Here is a 14,127-nt window from a genome sequence, read left to right as displayed (position 1 = left end):
TTTTATCACCAGGAAGCCTCCTTATCATCATTCCTCTACAACCCTAGAACAACAGATATCCTGAAAATCCCAGCTTGATGTCTCAGATGGGTTGAAATCCTCAAACATCCTTTCAGATGCTTCTCAAGGGCTGAGGGATTTCCTTCAAGCTTTCCTTTAGATCAAGGCACGGGGGAACCTGGCAATTTTAGGGTCTTTTGTGGCCAGCAAGGAGTGCGATAAAGCAGCCTGTTCTACACAGTCTCATCGGGACTGCGGCTCCAGGCAAGTGATGAATCTGCCACCAGATGTCACCCAGAGGCCACTCCTGCCGCCTGCTGAGACTCGAGCAAGCCCCTGGATTTCCGGCAGGCAGCAGGGATGGCCACAGCACTGTCATCACTCCTGCAGTTACACCCACACTTAACTTCAGTTTTCTACTTTGTGCCCTGAAAAAGAAACTTTCAAAGTGCAGTAAGTCTTCAAAATGCTTTGAAAAGGGAAGTACATTGCATGAGCTAAAAGCAAAATGCTATGGTTGTTGATATCTTTACCGAAGGCCTGCACTTCTCTTTTTACAGAATTTGATCACCTTGCAGAGTTTACCCTTATCCAACTCTTAGGGGAAGAAGAACAAGCTATCAAGATAGATAATGGATTGCAAGAAAACAGCAAGCAATGCAGAAAGAAGCAGAAGCACCTTGTGACAAGGAAACATAAGAGATTTCCTGTCATAATGAAGACAATTATAAGAGGGGAAAAATTCAGCAGAATAAAAAATGACAAAGTCTAAACAGATTAAGACTATTAGACACCTTTTACAAATTCCTGAATACACTTAAAAACTTCATTTCATGGGGAGCATCCACAGAAAGCACACAGGGACACGATTTCCACTGTTTAATATTCAGAAAGTTCTACATGCTTTGCTGCAAATCAGAATTTTGCTTTATATCAAATTATTCACCAGAGAGATCTAGAAAGCACAAATTTAGCATTGCAGCTTAAGTGGTAGTGATGGACAAAAGAAACTGTTATTGAAAATATTTGTAGTGATAGGAAACAGAGGAAAATGGATGAGAACAGTTTTGAAGAAATTCTACTTAATTTTTTTCAATCTCCTAAATACAACTACAATGTCCAGTTCTTCCAAGGGTAAATCAACAATTAATTACTTCAGCTCTGAACAGCAGCATCTAGAAAGAGGAATGAAATCACTCCTCTAAATATTTCAGCTTTCTGAAACAAGTCCAGCTCCATTCAAACAAGTCCAGAAACAATTTCAGCTCCATTTAAACAAGTCCTAACTTTTTCCTTAAAGTCAAGCTAAAAGTACCTTCTCACATTTGCCCCACAGTCAATGTTTTTCTACTCTTAAAAAATTCTGCTTGTGACAAAGATTTGAAAATTGAATTTGGAACCCTCGGTAAGGATATTTACTCTAAACAACAGAAAAATTGGAAAAATATCCAAGATAGCCTGTGAAGAAAGCAGTTATCATGCAGCAGCTAATGAGCACAGGCAGGTTCTGAGCAGCCTGATCAGCTGCACAACAGGTCAGCACTACATCACAGAGCACCCACTCCACTGCCACAGAACAGGGATTTACAGGGGTCACAAGGCTGGGACAATTTAACATTTTCCTGTGCACTCTGTGTAACTGAAGGAGTCAGGACAAGTTCATGAGGTACCAGCCTCAGTAAAAAGCTGATTTTCCACACTGCTCCTTGTATTCTGCACTCTGAACTTATCAAGCATAAAGAATTGGAATGACTTTATATTTAACACACTGACTAAAGGAACAGCTCTGCTGCCAGCTACAAATCAAAACAACAAAATATTTAGTGGAATTCCAGGCAGCAAATTCCAACATGGATGAGGAAACTCTTCTTCTGAATTTTAAATTTTGGTTGTTTTTTAATTATTAAGCATCAGTAGCTGAAGAAGCCATGACTCAGCTGTTTATTGAGAAAGAACATTCCAACACAGCATTTCAACTTTTGCTTAGGAAAGAAATTATTTTAGAAAACTTTAAGAAGAAAGCAAAATCAGTTCATAAAAATCAGTTCTGTGCATATCTGAAACTTCTTGTTTCCACTCACCCAGCCATACTTTACCATGAAAAACCTGGGAACAGTTCTTTTGGTTTTGATACATTATGAGGAATGGTTATGGTTTCAGAACTTGAAATGGTGAAGCTAGAAAATTAAAACAGAACTCCCAGACCATCCAAACAAGATGCAAGACAAGAAGTTTTCACCTCATTTCACCCCTAATCCCCTATAAATAAATAGAGTAAAAAAAACCCCCAAGTTTTACACTGGCAAAAATTTCAGTTATTAAGTTGTAATTGGATACTTTTCTTAGTGTGACCTATCATTGTAACCACCCAGTGGTAATAAACTGACTTTCAGTACCTGTAATAGAGCAGCTCAGAGTAAACAAAATAGTTATTTTGAGAAAACATACAAAATTCACAACTATTATATCAAGAACTCTGTTCTTAATATAACAGTTCTATACTCTTGTTGTATACTCTGCTGTATACTCTGTTTTGTATAATTATATACAAAATAACTGTCAGAGCATTTGGTTCATACAGTGTTGCTGCAAGTTGTGAAATTCACTTCTTGATCCAAGACAGTCAGTGCTAGAAATGGGCAACCATCTCAATCTTGTCTGCTTGGGGACACAGACAGAACAATTTGTGTGTAACCATGACAAAGTTGGAACTGTAAGGCAAAAGGACAGGAAGCAATTAATGCAAAAAGTTAACAAAAAGACTTCCACAATGCCAAGTCCCCTGCACCATCCCATTAAACCACGTTTAGAACATCCACAGCAGCTGCCTCCACTCACAGTGTTTTGTTCTGGGTTTTGCATTGGTCTTCTTGGGACTCAGAGGTCCATTTAGACACCTTGCCCTCCCAAGTTCCAAAAGCAATGACCTCCTGCTATAGCTCAGGTAAGAGTTAAAACTGGTGTCCTGAAGAACATTTGCAATTTGTGAACCCTCATTACACACTGCTGCCAATCCATATTTAAATGTAACCATGAATAACCACACTCCACTCTAATGACCGTGCAAAACCTGAAGTAATACCCTTGAAATATTTGAGAGCTCTTGGAAAGTGCCCACAAGCATCACCCGTGTTAATACCCTGTATCTCAGCTTGCCTCCCAGCAAATCTTACTCAGACAAGAGAAAATGCAAGGCAGCAACAACCCAGCCCCTCACCCAGCTGTGGCAAAATGCTCAGAACTTCTGAGGCTCAAACACAGTCAGCTCGTTCCCATCGTAGAACTCTCGCAGCTGGTTTGACTCATATTTTATGGAAGGTTCTGCAATTTGCATCCCAGGCTCCAGAGCGTTCTGTCCCACTATTTTAAGGTTCACCACTTTTATTTTCCAGGTGTTATTCCTCGTGGGGCAGCTGATGAGCCCAAAGATTTGCTCAAAGACACCCAAACAAGCGTTGTCTCTGTGCACTGTACCAGCCACTGCCACCAGCACCAGTCCATGAGGGGACATGGCACATTTCAGGCCATTGGAGTGCAGATTGGGGTTGAAGAGGAGATATTCTTCCTTAACCAAGGACAGCAGGCGCAGGCTCACCATGTCTGCCCCCACATATTGCTCCACATTTTTTTCCAACGTGTTGTAGCAGAACTTCAGCTTGGCGTCCTCCCAAAAATGCTGTGGTCCCCATGTGGCTTCGGATTTTATCCTCAAAGGATGCTGAGAATTCAAGAGTTCAAAGTACCACTGGCAGAATTCTCCTCCTAGACCACCAAAGTCATCTTGTGGTGACTTCTGTCCATTTCCATGACTCTGCAATCAAGCAAATTTTATTCTTAGAACTATTTAGCAAGATTATCGCTTAGAAAAACATCAAATCATGCACAGACTTATACTGAACCTTTTAAGTGTTCTGAGCAAGAGTACCTGAAGAGAAACACCAAAATAAAATCTCATTTATTTTTGCAAACATGATTATCTTATCTAGAGAACCAGGACAAGTTCCTTGAATTACACCTAGAACGTGCTTCAGTGTCTTGGGCTCTTTATAAACAATGAGGAAAATCCTGGTTCTACTGAAAAAGGGCAAGGGAAGGATGTAAACTGTCATTTTTTGGAACTAAATGTACAATTACTTTGTAGGACTTCTCAGTATTTGTGACTTGACAGCTAGACTTTTTTTTAGAAGTAAATCAAATGTCAAGTTTGCTAAGACCGAAGTCTAGTAAGTATTAAATTGTGTTACAAATATTAAGTAATTAAGCATGGAAAGTTTGGAGATTTCTATAAAGAAATGCTGTATTTGGTTCACCACAATTAATTTCCAATTCTGTTACATAGGTTCAGGTTTCCCATTTCCTCAAAGTGGTGAGGGTCACAAGAATTGAGAGAAAACAAACTCAAAGAAAGATGTATGAGACAAATAAATTAATTTACTTTCTTTTAATCTGTGAATGAGTTTTAAGTACTTCATTTATGTACCATCAACCACAGAACTTTGCTAAGAGAAACCTTTTTTTCCCCGAATTATGCACATACAGAAAATTGTTTTGAAAACAATTCTCAGCTAAATCCTAACTGTCATCAGTTAATCCCTGAGAGAAAGCTCAGTGCAGCAGGTTCTCAACAGGGACGGAGCTCTCACAGCCCAGGAGGTGGGGCTGTTGCCCACGAGGGCTCTGAACCACAGCAAGGTGGCCAATTAGAACTACAAATAAAACCCTGCAAGGCCATTACACCACGAGGATTTGCTACACGGCAAAGCTTTGAACTTCAAAATAACGCATTATTGCCAAAACACATTTGCTGACACTGTATTAATTGTTACAAATACCACGGGAAAACAAACGGCACCGACCTGGCGCGGCTGGAAACAGCACGTTTTAACAATATATAAACTCACTAAAATCACAAGGGTCTCTGCAGGGTTTCTGGGCCATTCATACTGTTTTCAGCTGTCCCTGAACCCACAAAACTATTTGTGAATATCCTCTGTTTTAGCTTATAGGACAATTTAAAAATTCAAAGCATGGAGAAGACCCCACACGTTAGAGTTCAAATAATGTGGAAAACAGAGCAGACACCTTTAGATGTTGTCATTTCAAAAACAAATAAACCCAAAATACCAAACCGACCCAGAGTCAAAAAGATTTGGGACCTTCCTACAGGTGCAGAGCCACATTTCCACTGGTCATGCTGAAAGCAATGCTGAGCACCCTGAGGATTTCCAGCAGCAGCACTCACCTGTGCAGGAGGTTTTCTGTGCCCTGGCTCCAAGGCTCGTGCTGTGAGCTGCCCACTCCAGAGCTGCTTCACACGCTCGATGAGGAGGTGTTTCTCTGAGGAAGGAGGCACTGCAACTCCCTGCGCTGCCAGATACTTAAAGATGATTTCTCTGTAGACTTTCCTGCGCCTCAGAAGCTCTTCCACATTCTGGCTGTACACCAGAATGGCATGAATGGCCTCTGCAAGGAAAGAAATTGAAGTTAGTGGTAGCTTCTTTCAAAATAAAACCCCAAACCTGTGCCATTTCTTAAACTCCTGACCTCCAAACACAGTACAAGACAAGGTGGCACGACATGAAGAGACTGAAAATTTATTTGTAAACTGAAATCTGCCCTCATCATATCAGACACAGAATACACCCAAAGGCTTGCAAACATATTTCTTGAACAAGAGTTCTAGTAAAGTGTTTCAGCAATGTACAGTAGTTTGTGGAAGCGAGGTTCCACCTCCTTTCTCAAGGCTGCTGGAAATGGAATGAAATCTGTTTTATTTCCACACTAATGTGATTACAACTCCCATGTTCATAAAAAAATGCAACCTAACACAACAACAGTGCATTGAAAGGAAACAATAAAAAAATTCAGCTAAAAGGCTCTGTGTCAGAATCGGGAAACCTGACAAACTTAAATTCACTTTTAAAGCAGTTCCAGCAAACAGTTCCCACCTGAACTGAGGCTGGTACTTAACGTGGGACCTATAAAAACCCTAAATCTAACCAGAAAGAAATAGCTAAAGTAAAACACAAAAATCTTTTAATGTAACCTACAACCACTGCAAAAAAGTAGATTAGAAAAGTAAGGGAAAACTACAGGCAAAAGACCTTCTAAAGAAATGTGCTGGGCAAATCTTATAGGTCTTAGTTCCATCACATGAAACATACTCAAGGCTTTGGGATGAGTGTATTTCAGGGCAACTGAGTGGCTTCAGGTAACTCACATAAAAAATTAAGTTTTATGAAACAAATCTCAACAAAGTGATGGGGGTTAGTCACAACTGCAAGTGTTCTGCAAAAAATAAGTTCACTCTTAAATTTGTGTTTTACCCTTTCAAAACCTGAAAGCAAATGTGATTGACGCCAAAAGCGAGAGACTCTTGAGCTTTCGGTATTTTTAACCACTAACAGGGCACAGCTCGCTGCAGGGCTCTAAGAGAGGGAAAAGATGCGCTTGAGAGCTGATCTGCCACGAGCCCCTCACCACCGCAACCTCCTCGGCCTGAACAAGCCCAAGCTCCGAGCAGCCAATCCCCGGAGCTGCTGGGCTGTGCAGGAGAAGGCTCCCGGCAGCGGCCCCCGCACCAGCGCAGCCCTGCGAGCCCCGGCCCCCCACTCCGGGCAGCCCCGACCGCCGCAGCCGCCGGGCCCGGGCAAGCGGGCGCGGGGCTCGGGCAGGGCCCGGAGCCCGCTCGGCAGGCCCCGGGCCGGCGGGGCCGGCGCTGCCCGCGCACCTTGGCGGCTCTCCGGGTGCACCAGGCGGTTGGTGACGGTGTCGGTGAGCGCCAGCAGCTCCTCGGTGTGCAGGAGCTCCAGCAGGTCCCGGCACCCCGCCCGCTCCCGCTCGCTCAGCCCCGGGCCCGCCATGACCGCCCCGCCGGGCCGCGCCCGGTGCAGCGCTGGGCGCCGGCTGGAAAGAGCGGCCGGCACCGAGGTTCCGCACGGAGGAACGGCCGCGGGGGGGGCAAAGCCGCGAGGAGGCGGGCTTAAAGGTATAGATTATGTATTATACACAGGGAGACTTTATAATTGAGTGTATCCTTCCCTTCCATCGCGTCGTGAAGTTGTCGTGCTGAGCTCCAGGGAGTGAGATGCTGGAGAGCGGCACCATGGAAAGGGATGTGTGGGTCCTGGTCCGTGGCCAGCTGGTTGTGAGCCAGCAGTGCCCTGGAGCCAGGGGCGACATTCCTGTCCTAGGGACATCAGGGACAGCATGGCCAGCCGGGACAGCGAGGGCACTGTCCTGCTCTGCTCTGCGCTGAGGCGGCCTCACCTCCAGTGCTGGGGCACCTTTGGGCACCACAATACCAGAAGGTTATAAAGCCATTAGCGAGCGTCCAAAGGAGGGCAACAAAGAAGGGCCTTGAGGAGAAGCTGTACGAGGAGGGTTTGGTCTCTTCAGCGGGACAAGAGGAGACCTCACTGCAGTTACAACACCCTCGTGAGGGGAAGAGGAGGGACAGGCACTGACCTCCTCTCCATGGTGACAGTGACAGGACACGAGAGAATGGCCTGCACTTGTATCGGGGCAGCTTTAAGCTGGATATTAGAAAAAGGTTCTTCTCTCCAGCACTAGCCTGGCAGAGTTCAAGCAGCGTCTAGACAATGCTGTTAGCACCGGGTGTGACTCTCAGGCTGTCCTGTGCAAGGCCAGGAGTTGGACTCGATGATCCTTGTGGGTCCTGTCCAGCTCACAATATTCCCTGATGTCATTCTGTGATTCCTACCGCCGGTCACTTCATCTGGACCAAGCCATCTCTGAACATCTGAGATGCAGCCCCCATGGGGAGCAAGCGAGTCATCCACTTGTGACTGAGGCAAGACCTGCATGCTCCCAAGTGATGCATGTCCCCAGGACTGGGAAATCCAACAGCACAGCACCTGCTCAAGGAAATGAAGTCCTATTAGACAAAGATTCTTTTTTACTAAATGCAAGGTCTCAACCTCGTGTTGCTCTTCCACTTGGCACTATTTTCTCTGTCAGGGGCAGAACAACCAGTGATGGACACTTCATAAAAGAGAGAGAAAATAGAAAGGAGGAAAGATGAACAAAAAAAGGAATAGAAGACAGCAGAAACTTCAGCTGAGCTAAACATCATAAGCTACATGCCAAGAAACATAAAGGTGCAACGAGTGCTTGACCTCTCTGTGGCAAAAAAAGCCAACACTCCTCCGCCCCATGCTTTAACATGGATGTGTAAGGAGGCCACATTTTCGTGCTAAAGCTGCCTGGAATTCAAAACCAGGAAGACCCAGATTCTGTAGAGACACACAGAAGATGTTAGAATTACTGATGGTGCTTCTTTTGCACAAGCAACTGGACTCATCATTACGGGTGGGCTCTGCTCAGAGCTGTAGTAAGGAATGGCTGCCCTCAAGACCTTGTAAACTTACGAGGGAACACAGATAGGAGCAGAGAACATGTTCCTGTATTTTAGACGATGGTTTCTTCTTTGAGATCTAAAAGAAGGCTATGCAGATCTCCCAGGTTGATCAGAAGGAAAACCAACAGACATTCAGCTTGGGTAACAGCTGTTCTCGAGCTGGAGCAATGAATTCCATATAAGCCAGAAACAGCGGAAACAATTTTGCCCATGAATTTTAAGTTCAACATTCAAATAAAAATTTAGTCTTGAAGGATCTGGAAGGCTTTAACATAATAATGCTTATTGTCTGCAGTGCCAAACTTCCCCTCACGTGTACGTTGATTTAATATTTTTGATTACTATCAATCCTGCAAACTACAAATTAGACAGTGCATCTGAGAAATATAAATTATCTTTGCTTCATTTTGCTTGTATTTCAATAAACCTTTATTTAGATTGACAGCCTTCAAGGGAGTCATACCTATCCAAAACTTCTGGAATTCAGGGGGAAAAACAAAAACAACCATCAAGATGCCATTTTAAAAATTAGATTGAGATGTTTGCTGTTCTCTGTAAGACTTGAGGGGATGGGAGGGGAAGGGAAGGGCAGGTTGCCTCAGAATGGTAACATTCCCATTAATCTTTAGAGAGGAAAAGTGCACTGGCATCAGGGCAATTGGAGAGACTTTTCAATATTCAGGACTGATGTCTCTCCACAGCCCATTTCTTGTTCTAAACCAAGACCAGCCTTTTCAGCAGAATGATTTATAACTATTTATAATATATTTATATTTTACTTTACTTTGTAAGTGCTTCCCCTTTGGAGGTGGGTGGGGGGTGGGAAGGGGATAATCTCAGAAGTAGGTTTCATTTTTTTCCTCTCTTTCTCATAACTCAAAATTCCCTTTAGAATTGTTATTCAAACTTTTAATTGACTTGAGCACTTGGCATTCCCAAAGGGGAAGAAACAGGAAAATTATTAGCCTATAGAAACCAAAAGGTGAATAGAACTCTTGTAACATTAAATTGCTGTTGTAATTCAAGGAATCCCTACAAGAGCTTTTGTTGTATTTTCTGTCTCCTGTCCATCTGAGGAGGGGCATAGAAGTTTACATTTGGTGTTAATACAGTCAACAATGAGTTTCTTAAATGGCTAATGTACACACTGCCATTTTGAGAAATATTTTTGCTGGCAAAATGTACCTGAGGCCCCTTACCCTTACACCCACACTTAAATTCCTCAGGCAAGGACCTTGTCAAAATTATCCAAAGTAGAAAATAAAGGTAAGTTTCAAGTTACACATAAAAAAAAAAAAAAATCACCTTCCAAAACTTTGCAGAAAAAGTCAAAAATCTGCAATTAAAGAAAGTTAGGAATTTACAGGACTGTGAATAATAAATCTAAATTATCCAGTAATTTTAGAGGGCAGTATTGAACTCTCCAAAGGAAAAAAAAAAAAAAAACCAGAAGAAGAAGCAACTACACTGTCTTTGTGTCTGGAGTTGACAGCCAACCAGAAGCAGAGGTACCTTAAAACAGCTGCACCCAGACTTGGCTGTGGCCCCAAATTTGGATTTTGAGCCCTAGGAATTAACTGCTGCCCCCATTTTGAAGCTTGGTCTATTCAAATCCAAATATCCACACACCCGGAGCATCAAGACCTGCCATCTTCACATAGGTGCCACACAACCCTCACGTACCAAATGTAACACAGTAGCACTGAACATCACAGCAGCATTTCCAGAGTGATTCTCCAAAACACAAAATCAGTTTCTATCAACAACAAAGACAATGTTTTATTGAACAAATCTATGTACAGTACAAAAGGTTTTTAAAATGAAACACTACTGTAGATTTATTGCAGTTTGATGGCTCAGTTTTAATTTGTACTCTTATATAAAATGCAAAGTAAAATAATTTAACATTCAACAAGGAAGCACAAATTTCCTTTCTTGCTGAACCTGTAACAGCTTTTACAAATTAAGAGTCCCAAAATGCATACACTGCATTTAATCAGAAAGGTGTTATACAGTACCAAATAAATTAAGAAAATAGTAACACTACCACCCCCTTTGGGTCTTTTGTCCATAGCACTGGTGTTAAACAATAAAAGAAATGAGTACAGCTGAACCTTCCATGTGATATTAAAATCACAAAGTTTAATGTTATAAATTATCCAAACTATACAATTCATATAATTTTAATGAATATGGCTAAATAACCAAAGTACCAGTGACCTTGCCCCACAGATATGACCACTTGCAACCTATTTTCAGTATTCCTTTTTTCATGAAAGGTGCCTACACCAAGCGGCAACTTTTTGAAATTAGAAATTACGTGACCTTTCCAGTGAAACATGATGGGGTTAGAGGAGACAGTCTGAAAAAGAAAGTCCAAATCCAACTGGAGGAATGTTACTAAATACAATTATCAGCACTGAATTGCACGAATTTTGATCCAACAAAGCTCCTAAGCTCATGTATAACTTCAGGCCGCTTTAGGGTGGCTGGAGGCTTACATTACACATGTACTTCAGGATTTATTGAATCAAAGAGATACATCTTGAAGGGTTTCCAATTATATCACACAATGCTTAATGCCTGGGGAAAAAAAACCAAAAAACCCCAACTTTCAAGATTTGTAACCTGTTTTCAGCCCTAGAAGCTGCAGGCTTAGTATGAGGTAATACTCAAGATATTAAAGAATCCTTAAAAAGCATGGAGAATTATTCCACACATGATTAGAATTATTCCATATGTGATCCAAGTATCTTTTTGCTTCTGATTAAAGTTGCTCAATACTGCAACTATCTGAGAATACCAACAGGTTTCAGAGAGTAGCTTAAAGAAAATGCAATGTCTTTTGAAGCGAAAATAATAATTTTAAAATGTTACCACCCACTTGCTACTTTAAGTCAATTTAACAGATTCCTGATAATTGTTAGGTGATGCTCATCTTCACCTACGTAAGAATTCCTATTTCCTGTTCTCCAGAGTGTACACACTGAATACATGATAGAAACAAATGGTGGTGTTCCAGAAAAGCATCTTTGAACAAAAATTACTTTAATGCAGGTACAAAAAATTATGGTCACAGTTTATGCATGTACACAGATGCATTTATCTACACACCTAAACCAAAGATAATACAAGTCTCAGTCATGTTTTTAAAGCATCTTCAAACACATGGAGCTCCAGGGAAAAGGCAAAAAAGCACCAAAGATTAAAAGGTACATTAAAAAGATTTACACAAACATCTTTGTTGACTCAGTTTTCCGATTTTCAGAACTGTAATACTTGAAAATGAACCTTTCTTTTCCCAAATATATTTAAGCAATGTCAAGCAAAGAAGGGGGAGCCTGGGAACATTCAACACAGTAACTGGGTCCTTAAAAATTAGTTGGTATCTTGAAAGTAAAAAAATGTGAAAGTGCATTTGTCTGATAAGGACCCCATTAACTTTATGTTTAAAACTTTTAACGTATTTATACATGTAAATATATATAAAGTGTGTATATATGTATATATAATGAATGATGCATTTAAACATTTAAATCAGGTTTTTTGCAACTGCAAAAAAAAAAATTCTTTGGTGCCTCAAACGTCGTACAAATCTCTGGAAGTGGGCCATAACTGGGATTCCTGTAATGCACACATACCTGTGATCATAATTTTATAACCTTTTATGTTAATCAAACTCAAAGTTAAGGCAAAATCTTCTAGAATTCAAGAGCATGATTTTGAATTTGCATTCTTTCTACCTCACAGGAAGGGGAAAGAAAGCAGAACTAATGCAAGTATCTGTTTACTTCCACAGACGATTATTAGCAGAGGCATTGCTGAACTACTGAGTTTATGTTCCAGAACTGCTTCACAGGCTGTCTTACAGAGGAACCCTTGGGTTTGCAAGGGTGAGCCATTCCTACAATGAACAGGGGGCTTTATGCACCCCCTGATTTTTATTCATTAATTTTCACCCACCTGTTGATTCAAGCCCTACACACACTGGGATGAACTCTTCAGTGACAGCTGAGCAGGAACAGTTACTCTGTGCTGTCCTACATTTCTGGGATGACTCTGGATGAACACCAGTTTTCACCACTGTGCCTTCCCTGCCTACAGTCCCATTACAAATTTCATAGAACAGGATCCCAAATAAAAAAAAAAAATATGATGTGGCAAGACAGTGTAAGATAAATTAGAGGACAAATTAGCACAGTAATTGGACAATGTGCATGTTTGCCACACCTCTGCTTTAGGGTAGGAAGACCAAAAATTACAACTGCATCTTTTTGGTTTCAAAATCTGTACTTCAGTTTTCCATATAGAGCTGAAGGACTCCTACTTCCTGTCTTCGCATTCTCATTGTTCCTATGAGCAGTGAATCGTGAATAAAGTGCTTAACATTGAAATAACTCCTTCACCAGCCTCTGGGAAAGGCTCTCCTTTCAAGGGATGCTACTAAACAGGGTTGCAGTGTGTCTTCAAGGTTGAGAGGATCCCTGTTTTCTCCTTTCTAGACAGTAAGTAAGTAGTGACAGCACTGAGTTGTGGCCCACCACCATTAAGCAACACCACAAATGTGAAACAGGCCCTTCCTGACCTTTTTGTTCACCCCAACCTGATGTGCTCTGCTTTTATTTGCCTTCTCAAGTTCTTGTCAGTCCTACCAACAGCTGAGGGACCTTTTTCTGCCAAGTACAAGATTCTGTACTTGCAGAATATCAATTTAACTCTGCTCTGTCATGCAAGTTTAACCCCTTAATATTCTGGATTTTTTTCCATCAGCTGCTGTTAACATGCACACAATCTGTGCATGTATCACTTGTGTTGCTCTTCCCACACCTACAGCAGATGTTTTACAGGACACCTTGCAAAGGGCTTCTCTTGCATGGATCTGATTTCCACTGTGTGTAAGACTCACACAATACCACAACAACTCACTTTTTCCTGCTTGTTCTGTATTTCAAGTTTTTGGCTATTCCAGCATTCCATCTATCTCAATATTTCTTTCCACATTCCTCTTTGGATTCCGAGTAGAAGTTTATGAAATGAGCTCCATGCTTTTGAGCAGATAATGGACTCACACACTCTGACTTTAAATAAAACGAATGCGTGGTTTCTTTATGTATTTATCCATACGGCAAGAATGTAACACCTCCTTGAATGATTCCTTCCCAGCTGTGTGGATAGATACACTTGAACAACACAAACTAAAGCAGCTTTCAGAACTGGCAGGTTGTATTTCCACAAGGCAATGAACACCTCTGCTTTCTCTGCCTGCTCACCTCTATGCCTTATTGTCCTTCAACTTTCATGCTAGAAAAGCTACGCCACTGAGCTTCAATCATACATTTGGAATGAACATGGCTTTTTGGATAACTGGTACTTTGGGGATTTTGTAGCAACTTTTCTGGACTCAAGACCTGCAGAGCTCCTATTACTCCTCTCTGAGTTTTTTTTTCTAGAAAATGTGCTTTGTCTTTATCAAGGTCATGTTTTTCTATAGGAATTTGAGACTGCTTCATGATTAAGGCCAACTGGGAAACAAACTGATGCTTCTTCATGTAGTGTTTCCTTACACCACTCCTCATCTGATACTTTCTCCACAACATTGAATCAGGCACCTGTAAAAGAGCAAAGATCCAAACGTAAATGGTTCCTTAATCTAGAACGTTGCTTATGTTTTTCACCATACTTAGTTTCAAACATGCAAGGAAAGACTGATTGATTGAATTTCCCCACTCTGTTTTATCAGAAGTCTT

The 14,127-nt window shown here is 41.5% G+C and overlaps 2 protein-coding genes across 2 annotated transcripts in view; both read right to left on the bottom strand.

Moving 5' to 3' along the window:
* Positions 1-864: 864 nt before the first annotated feature.
* C1H3orf38 (chromosome 1 C3orf38 homolog) lies at positions 865-6,877 on the bottom strand. Its single transcript, XM_039560425.1, has 3 exons — positions 6,731-6,877; positions 5,243-5,463; positions 865-3,811 (listed from the first exon to the last, which is right to left on the bottom strand). Exons 1-3 carry the CDS (start codon positions 6,861-6,863, stop codon positions 3,236-3,238), a joined length of 930 nt encoding a protein of 309 aa, XP_039416359.1. The 5' UTR covers positions 6,864-6,877; the 3' UTR covers positions 865-3,235.
* A 3,252-nt stretch (positions 6,878-10,129) lies between these two features.
* Positions 10,130-14,127, bottom strand: part of ZNF654 (zinc finger protein 654) — a 30,533-nt gene continuing 26,535 nt past the window's right edge. Inside the window, exon 9 of the mRNA XM_039556081.1 lies at positions 10,130-13,989. Within this exon, the coding sequence (XP_039412015.1) occupies positions 13,982-13,989 (8 nt within the window). The 3' untranslated portion in view covers positions 10,130-13,981. The remainder of the gene's footprint in view (positions 13,990-14,127) is intronic.

Source organism: Corvus cornix, chromosome 1 (genome assembly GCF_000738735.6).
Source record: "Corvus cornix cornix isolate S_Up_H32 chromosome 1, ASM73873v5, whole genome shotgun sequence".
NCBI classification, from domain to species: Eukaryota; Metazoa; Chordata; class Aves; order Passeriformes; family Corvidae; genus Corvus; species Corvus cornix.
This window is presented reverse-complemented; position numbering and strand designations above follow the sequence as displayed.